The sequence below is a fragment of the Lissotriton helveticus genome, chromosome 7 (assembly GCF_964261635.1).
Source record: "Lissotriton helveticus chromosome 7, aLisHel1.1, whole genome shotgun sequence".
NCBI classification, from domain to species: domain Eukaryota; kingdom Metazoa; phylum Chordata; class Amphibia; order Caudata; family Salamandridae; genus Lissotriton; species Lissotriton helveticus.
In genome coordinates this window covers 658,370,394-658,389,783 of record NC_136068.1, presented here as the reverse complement: position 1 = coordinate 658,389,783, position 19,390 = coordinate 658,370,394, and the positions used below count along the sequence as shown (strand labels likewise).

The window sequence follows — 19,390 nt, the reverse complement described above, 5'->3', positions numbered from 1 at the left end:
CTCCTCACCCCCTGGGGGTCGGGTCTTTGGTCCTTCTCTTCCGGGGTTACGCTGCCCTTGGGGCTATGGCCCTTTGGTTGCTCTGCTTCCTTTGGGTGGTGCCTGCCTGGTCGGACCGGGGGTTCGCCGCCCGCCTCTGGTGGGGTGTGCATTCTTCCTTTTTATTGCAGGGTCGCTTTTGGCGGTTTCGCTGATCCTTTTCCTCTGGGTCCTGTTCATGGGTTTTCTGGTTGGGGTTGTCTGCCTTGGTGGGGCCTTCCTCTGGTCGTGGTTTGGGTCTTGTTGACTGGCGGTGTTTTCGCCCCTGTCTGTCCTTTGCGGATCCTCCCCTTCCTGTTGGTCTCAGTGCCTCTGGCCCATCCTTGGTTCTTTTTTCCCCGGGTCCTTCCCGCTCTGTCTCCTGGTGCGGCTGGGTGCCTCCTTCCCGGGTGTTGGATATATATATTTTTTTCCCTGGGGGGCATGCTTGGGTTCCCGATCTGTACTGGGTCGGTGGATTTCCCTGTGGGCGGTTTTCCCTTCTGGCTTCCGTTCGCCTTTCCTTGGCTTCTCTGTTTTTTACCCTTGCCTTGCTGGGGCTTGTTTGTTGCCTTTCTGGTGGGTTTGTCCCCTGCCTAGAGCTCCTGGGTGTTTTCGGGGTTCGCCACTGTTGGCTTTTTGGCCCATTGGTGCTGTCCTTGCCTGGGTCGTTTTTGGCTCTGGCCGTTCCACCCTGGATACTCATGTTCTCATCGGTTCTCATTGGGTGATTTGTGGGTCGGGCCTCTTTAGTGCCTGGTTGGGAGTTCTCGTGGGAGCGTCTTGTGCGGTCTGCTTCCTTTGAGTCCCCGGTGTTGGCTCTTTGGCCTTCTCGTCCGGGCTCCCGGCTTTGCGCCTTCCTGGGGTCCATTTTCTTCCGGGGATCCTGGGCTTGCTTAGCCTGGCCGGTGCTTTTGTCCTGTTGGTGGTGCTCTCCTGGGTGCCTCTCCATCGGCATCTGCTGCTGCGGTGGTTGTTTGGGCCCTGTTGCTCTTTGGTTGCCGTTTTGCCTATGTGTGCGCAGGTTTTGTGTCCTGTCCCTGCTTTCTTTTTTCCTTGCTGGTTTTTGTGTCCAGCTGTGCTGTTGGGTGTCTGGGGGTGCTGGGGCTCCTGTTTCCCAGCTCCCGGACAGTGCCCTGCACTTCAGGTGTGGGTTGTGTCCTCGTTTTTTGTCCCTGGTGTTGGGGTCCCGGGTCCCGTTGGCTCGGGTGGCTCCCTGGGAGTCTTGACGTGGCTCGGGCTCCTTTTTCGCCCTTCCCTCTGTCCGTCAAGCTTTTGGTGTGCTTCTGCCTGTGGTTTTTTTTCTCCCTGTGCGCTCTTGTTCCATCGGTTCTTCATTGCTAGGCTGTGCGGGGCCTGGTTGTTGGCTGGCTGCCTCTATGGCTGCCTGGGTGCTCCCTTCAGCGTCTCGCTTCCTTCTTGTGGTACGTTCCTGGGACGGTTTGCTTGGTCCCTGTGCGGGATGGTCTTGGGCTGCCGTGCTGCATTTCCCTTCCTTCCGTAAGCGTGGGCGGACATGTGGGTTTTCCGCTTTTTGTGGTTGGGTTTCCTTGGTGGCCGGGTCTCTTCGGCTCTCCTTGGGGTCACGGTCCCTTCCGGGGGTCCTTTGAGTGGCAGGGGTGTTTCCCCCACCTGTTTCTCTTCTGTGCCCCTTTCCCATTTTTGCGGTTCTTGCCGGTCTGTTTGTTTTCGTCTGGTTCCGCTGCCCCGTTCCTCTGGTGGCTCTGGCTCTCTCGCGGGTGATGGTCACCTTGCGATGTTGCTGTGTTTGTCGGACTACGTCTCTCTTTCTGCTGTGGCTTTTTTGTTGGGTCGCTGTGGTGGGGATGCCCTCGGTTCATTCGGTTCCACTGGGCTTTTGCTCCCCTCTCGCTTTTGGCAGTCCGTTGGGCGGTCCTGGTGTGTTTGGTCCCTCTTGCTCTCTTCCTGAGCCCTGTTTTGCTGTTGCCTTTGGCTCTGTGTGGTCTGGTCCCTTGCCTTTCTCTGTCCTCCTTCGGCTTTTGCTTGGGGCTGCTTTCCTGGTGGCACTTTGTGTCTCTGGGCTCCGGGGTTTCGGCCTTCCCGGTGTTTTTCGGTCTCAGGCTGGTTTTTCCTGCTCATGGTTGCCTCTCTCTTGGGTGGTCCTTCCACTCGTGTTGGTCTGTTGTGTTTGCCCCCTTTCGTGGGCGTCCCCTTCTGGTCTGTTGGTTTCTTGTGAGGTTCCATGAAGCCGCTTGGCTTTGATATGTGCTCACTTTGTTAGTCATGTGACGAGGAAGACTGACGAGGAGGTAATGCCCCGATTACTTACCGGTAATCTTCATTACTCCGAGTTAGTCTTTCTCGCCACTTGAGTTCCCATCCCGCCCTCCCTGTCTGGCTATCGGCTTCATGTTTGGGCTTGGTAGTTTCAGGCTTTGGGGTTGGGCCGGCCCGCCTCTTATAGTGGTCATGGGGTGTTATGGGTCGACCATATTGGGAAGGGTTGGGAGGCATGGGAGGCTGAGTTTTTTTGCTTTGAAGGGTTCTGGTGTGGAGCTGAAGCTCACTTTATTAGTCATGTGGCGAGGAAGACTAACTCGGAGTAATGAAGATTACCGGTAAGCAATCGGGCATTAACTAACAGGACTGCATTCTCTGGACTGTAGATTGAACTGAAGGACTATCCCTTTGGTATCGCCCTGATGCAGCATGCATACCACCACTACCAGACATTTATCAATCTAAACCATCAAGAAACCTGGTAACATACTAACTCGCAAATCTGGACTAATTCCCTGAGCATTGCTTAATTGGAGATGGCGGTTTCTGGTGCTCGGCACAGGGACTTTATTGCCATGCCTGTAGTTATAAAAGTCAGCCACATAGTGGCGCTGTTTGTCTAAATTAAAGATAAGCACACAAAAGTTGTTTTTGAATAGAATATACATTAAAGGGCTAATGCATGCTTCCCAAGACAAATAATCTGAATTGTCACTTTTGTTAGAGTATGATGGTTGTGTTGGTCCTGTCATTGGCTGGGCTGGCAGGGGCAATGGGTGGGGCAAGCTTCAGTGGCCTCCTGAGGAGGGCCCTGGCACATCTTTGTTTTGTTTGTTTTTTGTTACAACTGTTCCTGAGATATCCTATTAAATGGCTTTCTTAACTGTCATTCCTTGTATAACTCAAGAACTTGATGCAGGGCAAAATCAATGGCAGCTTATGATGGCTCACCATACCCAAAGAAGTATGCTGGCACAGCACCAGTTAGTTTTACTGAGGTCTGCATGGAGAGTCTGCCTTTCAGTTATCCAGGAGTATGTTATTCAGTATTGCCTGTTTTTCTCTTGCAGGGGGGCCTCTACTAGGAAATTTAATACACATGGCGGATTCTGCAACAACGCTGATTGCTGGAAGGCCTTTCTTTCCAACTTTCCACACAAGGGATCATCTTTCATTTTTCTTCCTCAACATGTTATTCTCTAGGAACCTAACGTGATTTTTACAGTCCCTGTGTTGATTTAACAATAAAGTAGAAAGAGCATCACAGTTCCAGACTCGTCTCCATCATTTATTAAATCTCTGAGAGATAGATTTAGCAGGCAGAGACTTCACTTGAGAGTGGGCTGTGGATTTGTCTCTAACCTCTGTTAAATATTGCTATCAGTGCCTAGAAAGGATCAACAAATCATATTTCCACAGCCCTCTTCACTCTGGAGGTCGCGATTTATTCTTCCAAGTTCAGCTCTACTGATATAGTTATAATCACCAAAGGCCTTTCTGGTCATGAAATACAAATACAGCCAGTGATGAGAACCAGAGCCAAATGCATACCAGGCAACACATTTACCCATCATTGCATAGCCAATGGGTCAGGCCTTCACATTGTTTTTATTAATGAATTAGCTAATTAAAGTCTTGTAAGAACAACTGCAAAATAAAACGAACATGTTTTAGCTCTAAAAGTGAAGTGCTTCACAAAGTGCTCTTGGGCGTATAGCAGATATATTAATGACAAAATAAAGTGACTCGAAAACCAAAAGGGGCCTTTTTTAGCATGAGTGCAGTAACACAACAAAGCTTAAGAGAGACACCGGTTAAATTGTTTCTGTACAATGTAAAGTGTGAGAAAGCACTTGCAAGAAAACAAACAATAACCACACACACTCCCTTCGAAGTCATGTTATTCAAATCAAGGATTTTGTATCTACAGTCAAGAGATTCACACAGGGTGCATACGAATATGCCAATTGTGATACTGACTAAATGTAGCTCACCATATGATGACAAGGTACTTTCAAACAATGTGCACGGATATAGCAACTACCTGATAGGCACTGGCTAAGGTATCTCTCTGTAAACAGCAAGATTAAAGCATTTACACTGGTATTTTATTGTTGAGAACATCTAAACATCCAGCTATTACCAGTGGAAAAAACAAAGGACAATGAGTTAGAACAGAGAAGAGTAAAATGAGTTGTAAAAATATGCTGAACAATAACTTGAAAACAAAACCACCAACTTTAAAATGCCTTTTACAACTAGAGAACAGCACAGGTGGGCACAGAAACAAACTAGGATGAAACCACCATTGCAAATAATATTAAAATCTAATGTTACATTTTTACATTAAAAGTGACGTGCTACACGCATTGAACGTGAACATAAAGCAGTTGTGGGAATTCCAAAGGGCAGAGGCTAAAATTTGAGCACAATGAGCTATTACCAACTGTGCAATGATACTGCATTATCAATCCCGCCACTTACTAATATGTCTGCTTGCAAAGTAAGAAAAGACGAAGAACCCTGAAACAAATTGTTATTGAAAGGCAAACATGCAGCAGGTGATGAAGCAAGCCCAGTTGGAATGTAGGTATCAGTACACACCTGCCAATCAGCTCCGAGATGCCCTTCGGGTTCAGCGTGAGCTTTAACCATCACATGTTATGTTATGTTATCTGTCCATGATGTACATTTAGGTAGTCACACACAGGTTTTTTTTCAAGTACGTCTTATGAGCTAATGTGTAAGCTGAAATAACCGTTTGCACAAACATACATGTTGTTATAAAATACGAATTTTATGAAGTGAGCAATATTGTTCCTAATGACATGCCCTACACAGGCATGGCCGATTCAGGTAAGAGCAGTGGGGCAGGTAAAGCATGGCGGGGTGAAGTCGAAAGACGACAAGATATGGAAAATAAAATAACTATTCCGTCGTCTGTTGACTTACCCCGTCCCTGTCCTGCTCCGCACCCGCCCCTCCGCTCTTACCGAACTGGCCGCGCCTGGCCATATATTACCTGCTTTAACATATTAGACACCTTTTAAAGCATGGTTGTTCTTTCGAGGGCTCTAAGGGTTTCCTTCTTTTCTTATGTGGTAAACTTAGACATGTCCGGTTCATTTCACTTCAATATAAATTCAGTGCAAATTCCACGCTTTGAAATTCTGTTAACAATAACATTAATATTAATAAATGTAAAAACGTTAGTGACACTTTATTTGGACCCTCAAGAGGAATTTCAGGAAAAAGTTCCAGATGTTTGGAGAAGTTTGGAGCAACTATTTGAAAAAAGCTCCTTAAGGGGACCGGCTCAATCTAGAGAGCTAAGCCTGTCACATTTACCCGTGAGCTGGCCTGACCTCCTAGTTCATCCCACTGAAAAGCTCCGGAGGTCCTACTTCCAGAATTTGACCAGGAGCTCCCTGGAAAGCAAGACGATGAACACTCATCTAGTCCATGCTGGTTTAGTGCATCCAGTGACCCCGGTGACAAAAGCTCCAGAAACATTTCTAAGTCTGAAAGAATTTTCTGTGAGGGGTGTCTGAGCAGGGCTTCATTGCGGTTCACCTGAAACTTTGACCTTTTCCCGGTCAATCGCTACCGGATGTCCCAAAGTGGTGCTACAGGTTTCAAAGTGCTAATAGTGCTATCAATCAATCAATGAATCTGAGAATCATAACGCGCGTTACTCACCCGCTAGGGTCTCAAGGCGCTGGAGAGGTTAAGCAGCTCCGGTCTGTAGAAGAGCCAGGTCTTGAGGCTCCTCCTGAAGATGTGCAGAGAGGGGGCGCATCTGATGTTGATTGGGAGCTCGATTAAGGTCTTGACCATGATGTACAACAAGACTCTACCCATTCTGGCTCTGCAGATGCGTGGGGTTTTGGTGAGGTCAGCGGATTGGCGGTTTCTCTTGGGTACTTTAGTTGAGCAATTGGGGTCCGGTGTTGTGGAGGCATTTGTAGGTGTGGGTGAGTATCTTAAAGGTTACTCTCTTCTCAACCGGGAGCCTGTGGAGGTATCACAGGTGTTGAGAGATGTGTTCTTGTCGAGGGATGCCTAGGACGATTCTGGCTGCAGTGCTCTGCATCTTTCAAAATTTATATTTCAGGTTCCCTAAATGGGATTTTTGTCATTTTGGTGTCATTTTAAAGATAATAACATTTTCTTATTTTATAAACTGTGGGATTTTTATTGCGTGTTGTGTCTTAATCATTTACTGCATTTGTGTTTTTGAATGCTTTAGATACTTGGCTCCTAAGTTAAGCCTGCCTGCTCACAGTCAAGCTACCCAGGGTTGAGCATAGGAATAATTTATTGAGACCTGTCCTGAGCCCTTGATTGTGCTAGTGGTCTTATTGTGAGTGGTAGATGCATATTTGCCACTACTGATAACCCACTTTCCAAAACCAATGTTCTTCTCTTTGGGAGGAATACCTCCTTTTGGAATGATACTTGGTGGCCAGAGATGCTGGGACTTCTCTCGATTTCAGTAGCCAAAGTGAAAAATCTCCAAATACTTTTTTGATCCCAAACTCTTGTTTAGGGAACAATCAAATAAACGTACACCTATTTGGTTTCACCAGTTACAAATCCTCTGGAAAATATTGCCCTTTATCCCAAAAGATTTACAAAAGACAGTGGTCATCTTTCTTGTCCTATCAAGATTAAATTACTGCAATGCCCTGTATTAGGCTTGAAACTGCAGAGAGTTCAGAATGCAGTGTGATCTTCTCAAAAACATTGAACCAGTCTCAAATGCCCTGGAGGAGCTGCATTGGCTCCCTATAAAAAACAGAGTGGCATTTAAGACACTGTACAGCACACAAAACACTCTACGGCGTCAGGCTCGAATAGCTTAAGAACACATTTTTATTGTATGTTCCAAGAAGATGCAGATGAACCTGGTGATATTTCAGAAACAGCTCAAAATATGGCTTTTTCCATGAACCATGTAAATGCAATACATTAAATGAAGATGATCATTCCTGGTTAAAGTCACTGGTGCCAAGACACCTTCTGGCATACATCACACTTTATAAAAAATAAATATTAAATATCTGCCAGCTTGGCTCAGATCAATCATGCTAAAATTAAGAGGCAATGTGTAAAGTATCTGTGCAACACTTCAAACAGTACAACAGTGAAAACACAGCAGAAAAGATACCACAACTTGTTTGCAAGATAGAGCTTGATTTTGTGAATACAAGACCAAAATCATCAAAATCCAAAAATTAGAACTTGAGATATGAACTTTTACAGAATATACTGCAAAATAGCACTTAGAAGCATTAAAAGGTTATGTGGGTCATCTGATCACGGTGGACTCGGACAAAGTCAGCAGTTCAGGCTGACCATGATGAAGCATTGGCTGGATACTGGGAACCAGGGAGGCATACAGAACAAAATTACCTTAATCCTGGTCGCATCAACAAAGATGAGGGTTACAGCTGTGCAATGCCTCAGTGTTCCCTGCACAGTTAGGGAGATGCAGTGATTTTATCCACCCAACAGCAGCAATGCATCAGAGGATGCGCCAATTCCTGGATGCAGCAGTTCAAAAGGTGATACGCCAGCTGTTCTCCACACAGTAGAGGTGGTGCACCAATCTTCTCCATGCAGTGGCGGCGGTTCGCTGGTTCCAGAGCAACAATTCCAAAGGTGATGCGCTGTCCAGAGTACGATGCGCCGGTTCTCTTCCTGCAACAACAGAAATGCATTGATTCTGCTCATGTAGCAGATAATGTGTCGGTGAGCAAACACTAAAGTCCTCTTCAAAGGGTCCAGGACTGAGGTAGCACCACTTGGCAGTGCAGACTCGCAGCTTGCAGAGTCCAGTTGTTGTAGTAGGAAGGATAGTAGTCTTTAAAGTCCCAGAGACTTCAATCAGGAGGCAAGCCAACAAGCCCTTGGAGTCACTCTGCTGCTGGGTTAAAGAGATGCAGGTCTAGTTCTTCTCATTCCCAGTCAAGAGGGAAGCAGTAAACAGGTCAGCACAGCGAAGCAGGAGTCCAGCAGAGTAGCAGTCCAGCAGAGTGTCAGTTCTTGTAACAGAACAGCAGTCCTTTTTCCTGGCAGACTATCCACAGGTCCAGAGGTTCAGGCCCTGACCACATATAGTTCACATTACTAGGAACTTATGAGTAAATTAAATATGCCAATTGTGGATAAGCCAATGTTACCATTTTTTAAGTAGAGAGTACATGCACCTTAGCCTTGGTTAGCAATTGTAAAGTGTCCAGCATCCTAAAGTCAGCAAACATTTAGCAAAAATGGGAGGAGGAAGGAAAAACGTTTGGAGGGTGACACTGTAGAAAGGGCCATTTCTAATAATCAATAAAAGTAAAGGAGGCCCCCTTCTGTTTCGGGTCTGGGACCAGGGGAAAATATTCAAAAAGACGCAAAAAGTCCCTGCGGGAGCCACAAAAATGGTCTCAAATACACACAGATGCCCATACATAATCTATTTTTTGCAATAATACCAATCTCACAATAATCAGAGACTCCAATTTCCTCAAAAATATCTCAAAGGCCTATTATGAATCTATCAACTGTGTACCAACAACTCATAATCGCATATTGATCATAGCGTTATACAGAATTCCACATATGAAAAATTATAGGCAGAGAAAAAATAATTTTTTTTAAAAATCGGCATATATATTTATTCAACAATTATGCAATTCTATCTCAAGTAGCAAAGACCAAAGAAATGCATGAGTTTGAGTTTGAGATTAAAGCATTTGCAAAGCGCACGTTCACCTGGCGGTTCCATGGGGCTGTGGTGTACTGAACCTAGAGGGACAGGAAGATCAGGAGAGAAGCAAGGGAAAGGAGTTTATAAAGGGAAGGCTTGTGAGAAAAGGAAAGTTTTTAGCTCCTTTCGGAAGAGTGCACATTGAGTGGAAGATCTGAGGCAGGCGGGGAGAGAGTTCCAAAAGGCGGGGGAGAGTGTGAAAAATGTCGTGCCCCCCCCCCCACTTTTTACGCCTAAAGCGGGGAACTGTCAACAATTGTTGGGAAGATGAGCGCAGTTCCCTGGCGGGGGTGTAGGCTTTGATTTCCGAGGAGATGAACGCAGGGGCTGCGCCGGCCCGGGCCTGAAAAGTGATACATCCCATCTTGAACTGAGCTCGCTCTCGGATGGGGAGCCAGTGCAAGGACTTGAGAAGCGGAGTGACGTGGTGAGATTTGGCCAGGTTGTAAACCAGGCGGGCAGCCTGGTTTTGGACCAGCTCTAGTCGACGCAAGCTGTAGGCCGGCATGCCACAGTATAAGGTGTTACCATAATCTAGGCGAGAGTTTACCATCGCCAGGACTATAAGTTTTAAGGCAGGGAAGGAAAAGAAATGGGAAACTTTGCGGATGGTGCGGAGTGAAAGAAAAGAAGAGGACACAACTAGGCTAACCTGGGAGTGCAGAGTGAGTTGGTCGTTCAGCTTGATCCCAAGTGTTTTCACAGAGGAAGATGGAGACGGGGGGGGGACCTACGGAGGGGGGCCAGAAGAGAGAGGTCCAGGGACTGGAGCAACCACCTGTCAAAACCAGCTCTGTTTTGTCTGGGTTTAGCTTCAGGTGGTTGTAGTTCATCCAGTCCCGGATGAAGATAATAACAGACTGGAATTTTACCATGGACTCTGGGGATGGGGACAAGGTAAAAATAAGCTGAAGGTCATTCGCATAGTTATAAAAGGAGACCTCCATTTGCTGAAGGGCAAAGATGAGAGGGGCAATATACAAGTTAAATAAAAGAGGGGAAAGGTAGGAGCCTTGGGGGACCCCACATTGTACTTTCCGGAGGTCTGCCGAGAAGTCGCCCAGGCGCACTGCCTGGGTGCGGTCCCTCAGGAAGGAGGACAGCCAGACCAAGGCCGAGCCTCCAACCCCCGCCGCCCTGACACGAGAGAGTAAGATGGAATAGTCAACTGTGTCGAAGGCGGCGGAGAGGTCGAGGAGGACCAAGACCTGGGGGTGGTTAGTGTCCATGCCCTCTCTGAGGTTGTCAAGGACCGATAGCACCACGGACTCCGTGGAGTGTGCAGGCCGGAAGCTAGCCTGACGGGGGGCTAACACCCCGTTCTCCTCCACGTAGGTACTGAGTGTTCTGGTCACATGGTGCTCCAGTACCTTCCCCAGAAAGGGCAATATTGAGATGGGGCAGTAGTTGACAAGAGCGGATGGGTCAGCGCCCGGTTTTTGGAGGATGGGGACAACGATGGCCGATTTGAGAGGTTGAATAAAAATGCCCTGGGATAGAGAACTGTTGAGAAATTTAAGAGGGGGCTGCACACAAACCAAATAGATGTGCCTGAGGATGTGGGCAGGACAGGGGTCTAGAGGGGAGCCTGATTTGACCAAAGGGAGGAGGGAGAGGAAAGCCTCTTCTGTCAGAAGGGGGAAGGAGACAAGGCGTTCTCCGACTGGCGGACATTGAGGGTCGACGAAGGAAGGAGAGGGGGAGGGATGTTTGATTTGATGTGTGAGATTTTGTCTAAAAAATAAATGTTGAGGGAGTCGCACAAGTTCTGTGAAGGGGAGGGTTTGAGGGTAGCTCTGTCAGAGTAGGCGAGGTCATGAACAATGGAGAAGATTTCTCTAGGCTGATTTTCAGCAGCCAAGATTTTTGTAGAGAAATAAGCCGTCTTAGTGGCCAAGATAGATTTTTTATATTGAGGCAAAAGAATGGTATACTGGGTTTTGAGGCTGGGGCAGTACTCTCGTCTCCAGGCTCGCTCTGCATGGCGCACAGTTAGTTTTAAGGCCTTAAGTTCCTAATTGAACCAGCAGTTCGCGTCGTTCGCGCGTCTGGAGGACACCCGTCTGAGGGGGGCGGCGGAGTCGCAGCCTGACAGGAGCCAGGAGTTAATAGAGTCGGCTTGTGCGAAAGATGACAGTCCATCGAGGTCCGGACTGGATGCAGAGAGTGTGGCGGACAAAGAGGCCACATCCACCTGGCTCCAAGAGTGCGCCCAGATGTTTTTAGGAAGAGGGGGCTTGGTGACTTGGCTAAGGTGTAGGGAGAAGGATATCAAGGAGTGATCGGACCAGGTGCAGGGGGAGATGGACAGAGAGGCTATGGGACAGTTGAGGGACCAAATCTGATCGAGGATGTGGCCCTGAATGTGAGTGGGGGCGTGGACATGGGAATTGAAGTTGAGGGAGCGAAGGGTAGCCGAGAATTCTTTGGAGGTCGAGCATTCAGCGGGGTCGGAGGGCCAAAAGTTAAAATCTCCTAATACCAAGATGGAGGAGTTGTTGACTGCTAAAGTGGCTATTAGATCTTGGAAGCCGGAGAGAAAATGTTGAGAGGGTTGGGGAGGACGATACATGAGCAAACAGGTGAGCGGGACTCGGAAAGACGGTGAGCGGACAACTAAAAAATCTGATGAACCAATGAGCGAAAAGCTTAGAGACTGAAAGGAAATTTCTCTGTGGGCAATCAGAGCGCCGCCGCCGCCCGATCTGCCGGAGGGTCGGTCGGAGCGCAGAGCGTAGTATGAGGCAGTAAGGGCAGCTAACAAGGAAGGGAGGGAGTTGTCACAAAACCAGGTCTCTGTAAGAAATAAGAGATCCGGTTTGTGCGAGTCAAGTAAGACGAAAAGTTCAAGACAGTGCTTGACTGCTGACCTGGTGTTGAGAAGATAAACGGATAGGGTAGTAGGCACAGAAGGAGCAGGGAGGTCAGGAGATGGGTCAGGGGGGGAGGGGGAAGGGAAGGTGAGGGAGGGAGAGAAGGGAGGGGGCGTGGAGCTGTCAATCCCAGTCTACTGATGAGTGAAATCACAGGGCCATCTAAAGGCCATGGGCCTTGGAGGCTGCGGAGTTGCGCAGAGGAGTATTGGACAGTCTGGGCATAGTGGGGAGCCCCTTGGCCCAACCGGCCGCGGACGGGCGCAGACAGGCTTACCTTTGGCGCGCCTTCGGCGCGCATACGGCGCGCCCGCTGCGCTCGTCCGCTGCACTTCCGGAATATACACATAATTAATGCGGAAATGAAGATGGTGGGGGGCGTGTCGTTTCGAAAAAGGGGCGTGGCCAGTTTACTGGCGAGATGGCGGCAATGGAGATTTCAGCGTTCTCCCGTAGCAGCGCTAAAATCCGCTGCCCGGGTGTATTAGGAGCGTGACCGGTGCCCAACAGAGCGCAGGTACAGTTTAAAATACAATTTACAGAGCTAAGGTGACACTCAAATGTTAAAATAAGCTGTTTGTGCTCCCGGCTTCCACCTCAGGAGGTTTAAGTACTGTAGGGCGACGCTTGCAGTCAGCATCCTTTTATACTGATGGTGGGGGGCGTGTCGTTTCGAAAAAGGGGCGTGGCCAGTTTACTGGCGAGATGGCGGCAATGGAGATTTCAGCTTTCTCCCGTGGCAGCGCTAAAATCCGCTGCCCGGGTGTATTAGGAGCGTGACCAGTGCCCAACAGAGCACAGGTACAGTTTAAAATACAATTTACAGAGCTAAAGTGACACTCAAATGTTAAAATAAGCTGTTCGGGCTCCCGGCTTCCGCCTCAGGAGGTTTAAGTACAGTAGGGCGACGCTTGCAGTCAGCGTCCTTTTATACTGACGGTGGGGGGCGTGTCGTTTCGGAAAAGGGGCGTGGCCAGTTTACTGGCGAGATGGCGGCAATGGAGATTTCAGCTTTCTCCCATGGCAGCGCTAAAATCCGCTGCCCAGGTGTATTAGGAGCGTGACCGGTGCCCAACAGAGCGCAGGTACAGTTTAAAATACAATTTACAGAGCTAAAGTGACACTCAAATGTTAAAATAAGCTGTTCGGGCTCCCGGCTTCCGCCTCAGGAGGTTTAAGTACAGTAGGGCGACGCTTGCAGTCAGCGTCCTTTTATACTGACGGTGGGGGGCGTGTTGTTTCGAAAAAGGGGCGCGGCCAGTTTACTGGCGAGATGGCGGCAATGGAGATTTCAGCTTTCTCCCGTGGCAGCGCTAAAATCCGCTGCCCGGGTGTATTAGGAGCGTGACCGGTGCCCAACAGAGCGCAGGTACAGTTTAAAATACAATTTGCAGAGATAAAGTGACACTCAAATGTTAAAATAAGCTGTTCGTGCTCCCGGCTTCCGCCTCAGGAGGTTTAAGTACAGTAGGGCGACGCTTGCAGTCAGCGTCCTTTTATACAAATTAAATGTAATAAAATGCATACATTCATAATACGAAATACATGTTATATAAAAAACATATAAAAACAATATTCTGCGATATTTAAAATGTTCATCGAGAACAGGTGTCGACGCGGCGTTTCGGTTGAAAAGCGAATTAAAAACCTTCTTCAGGACAGTCTCTATAAGGAAACACACAATTACTATTTCATGTATATAATACATTTTCACATTATTAATGTTTCCACATAAAGTGTTTATTGCTATTTCTACTATCTAGTCTCTGCTGGCTTCTTTTCGTTTTACTACACACAGATTCGATACATTCAGTTGATCACTGAGCAGATTAACTTATTGCTAAATCATACTCTTAGGAGGTCATTTTATTGGTATTATCAAAAAATCTGTAGGGCTCTATTCTTACAAAGCACAAGGTATGATCCCTATGCTATGAGTATGTTAATCTATATACGCTCTACCGGTAGGGTATGAGCTATCTTACCTCGATATCTGAGGCTTATTATTTCCTCAGAGGTAGGTAAGTAGAACCGTTCCCTGATTTGGGCACACCGGAACTCAGACGGTATCCAAATTTCTGTATTGTAGATATGTCTGGATGTTCGAATATCTGTATAATGGATAAAGTTGAAGGTGCCTCTATTGATGATGTTTAACCCTCATTCTTGATTGTTATCCTATCTATCTGATTGAAAAAAAGATAAAATACCTTCAAATGTTTTCTTTCAGGTTCACGCTATTTTAGCAGGAGCCACCGATAGCGGGTTCTATACCCACATGCGTATTCCTGAGTAATAGACCAAGTACATACGATTTAACTTAATGTCTAAACTCTTTTTGTCTCTTTGATATTTATATGAATAGTGCTTCCACTCACCAAGATACACTCAAATGGCAAATCGCTGTTGTCGCAGCACTTTCAATTGGCTTTTCGTGACGACTTTACTGATCTGGGGGTTGGCCTCCCAATATTTCGGCAATTTCTGATGGTAAAAGAACCTGTATTTAAATTCAAAACATTTCTATCTTACATATTATTACTTGATACTGGGGGTATATTTTATCAGTGAAACTGCTAATATCTGCAATTGTTTAAAGAGAATATTTATATAATTTAATTTGTCCCTAATGCATGTGCATGGAATTGCTTCTTTTCACCATGTATTATTAATTGGTTATCTGTTAGATCTATAGAGATACTTTCCGGCTGCTCGCTCGGTTTTTGTGGACTAGGGCCCAGAGTTAGAGTTATACACGTCTGAATTTTTAAAAACAACCCAACCGCGCCCATTGGCCCACAGCCCTCTCGTGTCCCTATTTTGTGGATACTAGGATATCACGGTTTTACACGGCTACGTCCACACATATCTTTATTGCTATTTATATAATTTTAAAAGTGGACTGAACTCGAATTAAATTCAATAGGGGCGCTTTCGTTACGAATAGTATTCATGCACAAACCCTCACTACTCTCCTTACCTTCTCACATCGAGTCGGCCTCCCTGCTCCTGTTAAAACGGCGTTACGGGGGTTCTGTGTGCATCAGTAATTCGCGAAAGACGCCAACTCCCGACTTTTATATAAACATGGCAGTCATTGGTTGTTGCAAGGCGCCTTACAATAGGGCGGCTTCAGGTCACGTGATAGTTGTTATATCACAGTAACTTTACGCCGTTATTCGGTTAACATTAAGTATAGTAATGCGAGTAGATAATTCGCTTATTTATGTGTACAAGTGGTCAGACTCCACTAGTTAAATTTTCGCGATGTGTGTCAGTGATTTCATTAAAACAATATAGGGAGCAACTCGAAAATGACAAATATTTATTGCAATAATATTTTCTGGTTACCCAGTGGTTTTTATATAGTTACTGTCTACATCTCGTTATTGGATCGTATAATCTCGCAACGCTTCTTAGTCGTTCACACAAAAAGGGAGTGTCCACCTCTTTGTATGATTTGGTGGAACTTTGTTGCACAGGTGTGCTACTCTCATTTCTTTATGAGAAAATAAGAGAGGCCAGTTTTATGGGGGACTGATTTCAATAGATATTATGACTAGCGTATGTTCGCTGTCAACATAGTGTATTACATCCCTAATCTTATTAAGGTATTAAGAACATGTTCCTTCACTTCTGTTTATGCAGCTGTTGAAAGTAAACATCCCTAGAGGAGAGTTATATATATGTTAAGTTATACATCATTCTATACTATTTAGTTCATTGTGACGTATACCTCTGTTTATAAAAAGGAGAACATCACAAAATGCAGTACGTTGATTATATGTAACACTATACTATATGCTCCCAGTCTTCTCTGCTATTAAGGCCCATCCAGACACTATTAAATCTTGACATATAATACTGCTCGCGTTTTTCCTTTTTTGATTAAGGTCACCTCCTCTAGCATTGATGGTTACTGTTTCTAAACAGCATCATTTCAAATCTTTAATGTCATGTTTCATCGTCCTCCAATGTTCAGTCAGCGACGCACCTTTTCTATCAGTTCGTAAGGCTGATCTGTGCTCATTCATACGAATGCGTACCTCTCTAGATGTTTCCCCAATATAGATGAGGTCGCATGGGCAGCTTATCAGATAAATTACATTTCTTGTCCGGCAATTCATGAAACTCTTGGGTTTGATGACTACCTCTTTTTTGGTGACTAAACTGCCACGGATTATATCCTTGCAGTTACCACACCCCGTGCACGGAAACATCCCAGTTGGTAGAGGGGCATTATCTATGCAAGGCTGGTTGTTTGTTATCACCTCCCTGTATGTGTGTACGAGGCTGTTGCGAATTGTGCGATTTCTTCGAAAGGAGAACATGGGTTTGGGTAATCTTTTCTGTTGTTTGTCATTGATTAAGTGGCAATTCCTACTTATTATGTTTTTTAATTTGTTGCTTACTTGATTAAAATTAGTCACAAAAATGATAGACATGGGATTAGTGTCCCTTTTCTCCTTGTTTCTAAGCAAGTTTTCTCTGTCATAATATTTTGCACGTTTATAAGCGTGCCTCACCAACCGTCTTGGATACCCTCGTTCGATAAATTTAGATTTGAGGGCCACTGCATGTTTATCAAAGTCCTGGATTTTTGTGCAGTTTCTTTTTAGTCTCAGGAATTGAACAAAGGGAATGTTTTTAACCTGGCTGGGGGGATGATTACTCTTGTAGTGGAGCATAGTATTCCTATCGGAAGATTTTGTGAACAGCTCCACATTCAAGCAACCATCTATATGTTTAAATATTAAATCGAGGAACTCACAGCTATGTTTATCTGTATGGGATGTAAAGTTTAAATTTTCATCACCAAGATTAAGCCAGGCAATGAACTCCATCAGGGTCTCTGTTGGTCCAGTCCATATAAAAAAAATATTGTTGATGTAACAGGACCACATAGAGACATTTTCATAGAAAGGTGACATCGGGTTAAATATATGTTTTTCTTTGAATTTTGATACATATAGGCAGGCCAGACTGGGAGCACAGGTGGCCCCCATGCTGGTACCTTTTGTCTGTCTGTATAACTCTTTGTTAAATAAAAACAAATTGTTTTTAAGTACTAAAGTGACACAGTCTATGATAAATAATTCATGGGCAGTGTGATCTCTATCTTCAGCACTAAGCATAGAGTTGATCATTTCTATCGTGGCATTTTGAGGTATATTCGTATATAACACCTCGATGTCTAGAGTGACTAGGGTCTGGATGTCAGGATTAAACTCTAGGCCTTCTAGTTTTTGGATGATAGCTGATGTATCTTTAATATATGCCTTTTGGGTCACCACTAGGGGTTGTAGGAATACATCAGCATACTTACTTAATGGCTCGGTTAATGAGCCTATGCTGGAGACAATTGGCCTCATTGGGGGATTGGTAATATCTTTATGGACTTTCGGAAGTCCATAAAGTGCCGGAATGGTAGGGTTCTGGTTGTTAAGGAAGGAATACTCCTCATCACAAATAACCTCATCATCCTTCGCTTGTTTCAAAATGATGTTAATGCATGACTTAAGTGACGTCCACTCATTCATACTGGCTGGTTTGTAGTGATCTTTGTTTTGTAATAGGTGTTGCATCCTGTTGTTATAGTCTAGGGTATCCATCACCACAATTCCTCCACCTTTATCGGCCGGTTTAATGGTAAGATCAGTGTTATTTTGTAGTGCTTGTAATGCTGCCGCCTCATCTTTGCTAAGATTGTGGTTGATCCAGTGTTTCCGTCTTAAAAGGTCATCAACACTCTTATCTCCCTAGGTACCATACTAATGCTTGGGGTCCAAGAGGATTTATTTTTGAGACCAAATTTATTGTGTCTAATCTGCCTTTCCTTCCCTTCGAAAAAATGGCCAATCTAATTTTTCTAAAAAAACCTTGAAGGTCTCTTTCTAATGAGTATCTGTCAACTGTGGAGGAAACAGCAAAACCTAAACATTTTTCTAAAAGTGTGATTTCATGACATGACAGTGTGTGTTTGGAAAGATTGATAATTGGTTCTTTCTTGGGACCACTTAGTCCCAATGTTTGTGACTCCTTGTATGAGGACGTCGTAGGAATTGGGGTGTAGCGTTGTAGTTCCCACGTGCCCTTCCCTTCCCTCTCGGGGGTCCAAAATTCCGTTGGCGCTGTTCTAAAAAAGAGAGCCCTTCTTGATTGGAACCTGATGATGCCTCTCTTTCTTTTGTGTTCCTGCTCTCATTATGTTGTTCTCCATCTGAGTCAGAGCTGGTGTATGAGTTGTCGAAAAACCTAACTTTTTTCTTGGGAAAATTGCGGGGCTGGTTTTGCCATTGTTTACGCTGTGGGTAGTTATCTTTAGGTCTATCATAAAGATCTTTCTGAAGGTATTGATAGACATGCTCCGAGCGAGCAGCCGGAAATTATCTCTATAGATCTAACAGATAACCAATAAATAATACATGGCGAATAGAAGCAATTCCATGCACATGCATTAGGGACAAATTAAATTATATGAATATTCTCTTTAAACAATTGCAGATATTAGCAGTTTCACTGATAAAAATATACCCCCAGTATCAAATAATAATATGTAAGATAAAAATGTTTTGAATTTAAATACAAGTTCTTTTACCATCAAAAATTGCCGAAATATTGGGAGGCCAACCCCCAGATCAGTAAAGTCGTCACGAAAAGCCAATTGAAAGGGCTGCGACTACAGCGATTTGCCATTTGAGTGTATCTTGGTGAGTGGAAGCACTATTCATATATATATCAAAGAGACAAAAAGAGTTTAGACATTAAGGTAAATCGTATGTACTTGGTCTATTACTCAGGAATACGCAAGTGGATATAGAACCCGCTATCGGTGGCTCCTGCTAAAATAGCGTGAACCTGAAAGAAAACATTTGAAGGTATTTTATCTTTTTTGCAATCAGATAGATGGGATAAAAATCAAGAATGAGGGTTAAACATCATTAATAGAGGCACCTTCAACTTTATCCATTATACAGCTATTCGAACATCCAGACATATCTACAATACAGAAATTTGGATACCGTCTGAGTTCCGGTGTGCCCAAATCAGGGAACGGTTCTACTTACCTACCTCTGAGGAAATAATAAGCCTCAGATATCGAGGTAAGATAGCTCATACCCTACCGGTAGAGCGTATATAGATTAACATACTCATAGCATAGGGATCATACCTTGTGCTTTGTAAGAATAGAGCCCTACAGATTTTTTGATAATACCAATAAAATGACCTCCCAAGAGTATGATTTAGCAATAAGTTAATCTGCTCAGTGATCAACTGAATGTATAGAATCTGTGTGTAGTAAAACGAAAAGAAGCCAGCAGAGACTAGATAGTAGAAATAGCAATAAAGACTTTATGTGGAAACATTAATAATGTGAAAATGTATTATATACATGAAATAGTAATTGTGTGTTTCCTTATAGAGACTGTCCTGAAGAAGGTTTTTAATTCGCATTTCAACCAAAACGCCGCGTCGACACCTGTTCTCCATGAACATT

The 19,390-nt window shown here is 45.0% G+C and overlaps 1 protein-coding gene across 2 annotated transcripts in view; it reads left to right on the top strand.

Moving 5' to 3' along the window:
* Positions 1-3,525, top strand: part of LOC144766955 (uncharacterized) — a 225,145-nt gene extending 221,620 nt beyond the window's left edge. For both annotated transcript variants that reach the window (XM_078650639.1, XM_078650638.1), the window contains one exon: positions 3,330-3,525. In XM_078650639.1, coding sequence (XP_078506765.1) covers positions 3,330-3,344 — 15 coding nt within the window. In that variant the 3' untranslated portion in view covers positions 3,345-3,525. The remainder of the gene's footprint in view (positions 1-3,329) is intronic.
* The last annotated feature ends 15,865 nt before the right edge of the window (positions 3,526-19,390 follow it).